The sequence below is a fragment of the Echinops telfairi genome, unplaced genomic scaffold (assembly GCF_000313985.2).
Source record: "Echinops telfairi isolate 266 unplaced genomic scaffold, ASM31398v2 ScPeMD7_7424;HRSCAF=8462, whole genome shotgun sequence".
Lineage (NCBI taxonomy): Eukaryota > Metazoa > Chordata > Mammalia > Afrosoricida > Tenrecidae > Echinops > Echinops telfairi.
Window position 1 is genome coordinate 72,955,088 of NW_022111324.1, and position 6,077 is coordinate 72,961,164.

General features: G+C 46.5%; 1 protein-coding gene across 1 annotated transcript in view; it reads right to left on the reverse strand.

Moving 5' to 3' along the window:
- The window catches only part of TP53BP2 (tumor protein p53 binding protein 2), a 47,932-nt gene that overhangs the window by 597 nt on the left and 41,258 nt on the right, over positions 1-6,077 (reverse strand). Inside the window, exon 16 of the mRNA XM_004699935.2 lies at positions 2,146-2,345. Coding sequence (XP_004699992.1) covers positions 2,146-2,345 — 200 coding nt within the window. The remainder of the gene's footprint in view (positions 1-2,145; positions 2,346-6,077) is intronic.

The following is a 6,077-nucleotide window of genomic DNA, read 5'->3' on the forward strand; positions in this document are numbered from 1 at the left end:
CGGAAGGGTTGCATCGTTTAAACTGAGACAGGGACTCCTTCTGCCGCATGGCACACCCAGCATTGCCTAAGCACACAGCTGCTCGGGCAGCCACGCCGCAAGATGCCACCCTTTGACAGCACACTCATGTGAACGCCAAGCCCAGCCCTTCCGTGATGGGCCATGCATTACATTTCCACAAATCAAGTTTCACAAGGAGCACCGATTGTTAAAGGGACATGCAATACGCTAGGACTCCGGCTTCCACGACTAGGAGAGAAAGAAGCCGTTCGGATCTCCTCTCCCCGGACTCCCAGCGGACAGCATGTGCAGAGGGACTGGAGACGAAGGAATAAAAAGCCTTAGACAAAAGGTCAACATTTTTAAGAAAGGTTAGGTGGGCTTGGGGGTTAGGATTCTTGCTGTTTGATGTTTTCCAAATGGGAAGCTTAAGAGAAGGGTGCTTGCGAAAGCCACCGACCAGGTCTTTAGCCTAGGAGGCAACATCAAGTCTCACTAGTAATTCAACTGACAAACCACACAGAGGCCTGCTTCCCCTCCTCCCCTGGACAACAAACAAAGGGATTATTAAGAGCCTGGGGAAAATGAAGGAGACTCGCAGTCAAAACAGAAGAGAAACCTGACTGGTGGATAAGCGCTATATAAAGGAGATTTTCTCTCTGAGAAAACACATTTAGCCAATAGTTTTCAAGACTCGAACTTCTGATTAAAATTCAGCATGTATATACTTTCCTCGGCTTGTTTTTTTCCTCCCACAAAACCTCAAAAGAAACAGAGGCAGGGGAGAGGGATTATACTGAAACTGCAGCTACACACAAAAGGTTTCTAAAGGCTTTACCTACGGAAACTTTGATGGGGTATTTGGGACACAAGTCTCGAGTCTGGCCCACTGTTCCCTGACCGCCCCACACAAAGCAGAGGCCGGTCTGACTGCCTCCCCGTTTCAGCACCGACAGGGGCAGAGCCTCTTTGTGAGAAAATACTCTTAGCAACTAGTTCTCTAAGAGGAAGACTTGCTCTTTCCAGACACGAATAATCAAAAGGAGTAGTGCTGTTTACTATGAACATTTATTAGTGGTATTCTATTTCTCGGGTCCTAGAAACGTGCTGGAAGTAAACTAGGAGTTTGAAAGGGTAAAGCCTCAGAGCTAGTTTTAACTCCCCCAGTACTTGGCCAGTTCTCCATGTAAAGGGCTCCGGGGCATTATATTTCCCCATTGTCATCGCTCTTTCTGACACGGTGCCCTCTGGAGTCTGGAGGAGGGGGAGGAGATGTGGGGCCACTGCACATTCACAGCCCCGGCCCGCCTGACCGGAGACGCGGCAGTGCTGTGGGCCGCTTGCTGTGTCTCAGCGGGCCTCGTCCACATCACGCGGAGGAGCGGCTGCCACTGCGCTGCTGTACAGCCTCGCTCTCCCTCCTCCACGATGCCCACCACTCACGTGGCCTCACATGTCCTTACTTCTTCCAAGGAGTAGGTTGCAAAAGCACTTTCAACCTTCAATGCTTCTTTCTCTCGTGTCTCTCATTCTCTCTGACACACAGGGTGCCCGTGGGTTCAGACAGCCCCACGTGAGAATAAGTGAGCCCAGGAAAGAGTCGATGCTGAATCTTAGACACCATATTGTGCATCTCTCTCCCCATCCCACCAGATGTTAGTCTTTCCCCGAAATACACGCCCAAGAACCAGCACCTCATAGCGGTCCCGCTGCACAAATGCAGGCGTACTGGCTTACACGGGCTGATTTGACTTTATCACTTCTTGTTTTATGAACTTTACACCAAATTGTAGCAAAAGAAGAGAATCCTGCATCTTTAGTGCCCTATTCCGCTCTCTCTACCACTTGCCTACAGACAAGCTGTACAAATTTTGACTTGGGCAGGCTGACAATCAGTTCCCATAGCCTTATCCACTTTTCTTTGCCCTGTTTATAAATGTAGACACAACCCTTGACCATTAGGGGCTGGCAAATATATAAATGTGGTATTGAATATAACAGAGAGTGGTAAAAGTCTACAGAGACGAATAAACTTAAAACCCCTCGTCTAAAAGTTTAGGAAGCTGCATTAGATCCAGAGCACAGGGCAGTTTTTGCAAAGCCCCTCTGACACGTGAGCACAGCCCGAATGTCGGTCAAACTTACTCCCAGCAGGTTGCGTGGAACGTAGCCTTCCTTGTCATTCAGGCGAGCCCACCACCACTCAATTTCGTCTTCATCCTCCCTGCGGATGATTGTCATGCAGTCTCCTCCTCGCATGGACAGCTCGTCGTCATTCTGAGGTTCATAATCCCAAAGTGCGTAAATGACTCCTTTATTCATGATGCCCATCTTCTCCTGGACTCCTAAGATCATAACACACAGCACAGAACACAGAACTCAGCGTGTACTGTTCTAAGACGTGTAGCTATGTGAAACCACACGGGAAGTACCAGGCGCATGCTGGAATGTTGGAGCTACTGCATCCACCTTCACCCAAGGCATGGCGGGCAGGCAGAGCACAGGGGACAAAAAGAAGGCACACTAGCTAACCTACCTCACTGCCATCGAGTTGATGCCGACTCATGGCAGCCCTGAAGACAGGATAAAACTGCCCCAGGGGGTTCCCAGAGCATAACTCGTCATGGGAGTAGAAAGCCCCACCTTTTTCCAAGAATGGCTGATGATTCAGCGTGGTTGACCTTGAGGTTAACAGGCTAACACATAGCCCACTACACCACCAGGATGTATATAATCAGCTCTAAAAAACCTCTATAAATTAAGAAGCATGTTACAATATAAGCATGTCTCCCCAAAAAGGCGCTGACTCAGAGTACAAACATTTTGCAAGCCCAGGATTAAAAAGCCTAAGGAGTTAAAAATAAAATGATATGCTTGTCAAATTTCCACCCACTCCTAAGGACCAGGGCCCAGAAAACACTACTTCTTTAACTAAAACTCAGAGCAGAGGGATAAATCGGAAGTGTTTTGTTGTTTTTTGATGGAGAAAAATAAAAATTAAATCACAAAGTAAGTAAGCATGCCCAAATACAGCATTGTAGAAATGACATGAAAGTCGAAGCACAACGATCAGAACTCTGAAAGACCCTGACGCCCACACGCTGGAGAACCCTTCAGTGTACACTTTCTTCAAAGTGAATAAATGTGCAGTTAGGTTTAGCCTTCCTATCATATAGGATGGGACCTTGGTGGCACAGCGTGTTTGTTAAGCACTAGGCTGCTAACCAAAAGCTGTGGGGTTCAAACCCACCAGCCACTCTGTAGGACAAAACTGAGGCCACCTGCCCCTGTAAAAATGTACATTTTGAAAACCTTAGGGAGCAGATCTACTATACTCTTAATTGGGGTGGGGGGAGGTAGCGGAAGGGGGTGGGTGGGGGGAGACAGACACATGCAGCTACTGCTGGACTGAAGTCATCAATACCAGCTAACACCACACGCCTTATCGAAGAGCAGCAGTTCTAGCCATTACACTAGGGAAGAGTTCATTAAATGACCAAATATGGCAGGCTCATTTTAAGACAATAATTTTGTGTGGTTCACACATGATGCTATAAATACCCAAATGGTCCTTGACAGAAAAGACTCCCCACCCCTGCTAGAGGGTCATGGTGGCATTGTTGTTTTTAATCCTATAGGGACAATGCTCATAAACAATCAGCAACTATCAGGCAATAGAAAGAAAGCCCAGCAGTTAAGGAATGAAACAATAAAGGCCTGAACTCGTGTTCAGAGTTCATCATTATAATTCCCACCAGTATAAAAAATAAAAGAGCCAAGTGAACAGCCACTCACTTTCTGATATTCATAGTTTTCAACTGTGTGAGTGCTACACCATCCACTTACACACTGCTTATTCCTACACCAATGACTCTGACGTAGCTAGGAGAAATCTGTGCGAGATTAAAGAAATGAAATGAAACATTGCCAAGAGAAGGCTCTGCCGGTCTCAGGGCTGGGCTCCCACTAACGGGGATGTTCTTTCCAGTGTTCCTATTGAAATGGGGTGTGCGAAGCCTGGCCAACGTGGTATCTATCGGGGATGAGAACAGGGAAGAGGGAGGAGAGACATCTTGGATACTTTGCCATCCTTAAAACAACCTGAATCCCATTTCAAGGAATGGAAGAACATTTCTCATTACTCAGTTGCTTACCATATTAAGAACTGCAGAAAGAGGCCAGAAATATGCTCAAGGTCGCTGGTCATCAGAGAAATGAAAACTAAAGCTATCAAAGGCCAAAGGGTAGAAAGAAATGCCCCTTAGGATTTCCTAGGCTACAACCTTCATGGGCGTCAACTACCTGTGGTAGTTACATAATCTCGTGTCAACTTGAAGGTATTGAGTGAAGAAGTAGAGTCTAGCCTGTCAATCAGGTCATAGCCAATGATGCCTCTGTGTGGGTGTGGTCTTCTCATGAGGATTCTGGGAACTTCCTCTCCCCCCACCCCCCCACCCCAGAAGTGGGCAAGACTCTCTCTGCCTTGGTCTTCCTGATGACAAGCCACATGGAACCATGCTGATGGCAGCCTGAGCCCTGGAGATGTTTCTACCACCACTGGATTCACAAGACTTTTAACACACTGGTCTGTGATCTTCCTGCATTCGGCATCATTGCATGTGTTTATGTGAGTCTGCTAATATTGGACTTATGGACTTGATCTGGATGGGCTGGGATGTTTTCTTAATATTCAACTACTCTGATATAAAGCTCTTTCACACCATTATGAATGTCTCTGGATTTGTTTACCTAGTCAACCCGGAATAACACAGCACCTCAGTGCTTAACCACTAAATAAATAAAACCATTCTTTTATTTAGAATGAAATGCCCCTCCAGGATTTTAAGCATTATATTCCATATTTAAATTCAGCTCAAGAAAGCCAATCAGTGGTGGGATTCTGCAGTTCAGCAGAACCGATACCTAATTTTTTGTTGAGTTTGGCACACCGGTTGTTAAGATGGCACTTGCAATCAGGGTTCTAAGGTGGGCAGCTGGGCAGCCACCCGATGTGGAAATCAGTTTACATTCCTCAGTCTCCTTTAACACTCATGTGACCAACAGTGGATTCTAAGCACCCGTAGTAATGTTCATTCTGGCCACAGATATGAAAAATTATGTGGAACTCTGCTTGTAATATTTATTCATTCATTTCATAAAATATGTTATACTTTTGATGAAATACTACATTTTTATTCTCTTGAGTTTGTCACTACAGTAAATAAACGTGTAACAGAGAAAAAGTGCTAAACAACTAGAGTATGACATGTTATCATTCCTTTCAGCTTTGTTGCATGGTAGATTCTCACAAGGTACTAGGAGTGAACTATACAATTCCTCAAAGTGTTCAAAGAGCTAAAATGTTGTCAGAATAATTGCTGTAAGATCAGCAGAAGCAGAAAGGGGTTTTGCAAAGATGAACATAATCTGTTCAGGGAAGAGAAGTCACCTGTTTCTAATATATCAAATACAGTACTGTTGTCTAATTGGCCTTCCTCTAAAGGAATGGGATCCCACTCCTACAGTGAAAAGATAGTTAAAGATAAATCCAACAACTGAGGATGCTCGGACTCTATTGCAAGTGAGGATGCCAATCAAGAAGCAATCTGGAGGACTTCCGGCCGAAAGGCACCCAGGTAAGCAGCTTGCATCGAGAGCTCCATGGCCATCAGTAAACTCACCAATCAGGAGACCGAGTGGGGGTTCAGGAAAGGGAGAGGGACCAGACCTCAGCCTGGTGTGCCTAGCCTTGAGAGGAGCATGCTGGCATGAAGCCGTGAGCAACAGAGAGGTCAGCGAGGTAGCCAGCCCCAGTCCCAGCGACATCGACACCCCTCCCCAGAAGAATGCACTACAGAGGACAGCACGGAAGACAAAGTTGGGGACAGTGGCAGGTCTGCCCAGACCACGAGGGAGCAAACTAAGAGGAAAGGAGAAAGAGAGAGCGTGAACAAAATCCTGGTCCACCAAGTTTCGAGGACGACATTCCCATTCAGAGCAGCCAATGCACAGAGAGGATGTCCCCGTACTGACTCACAGTGCTTGGGGGGGCGGGGGGGACGACACACAACACAGGA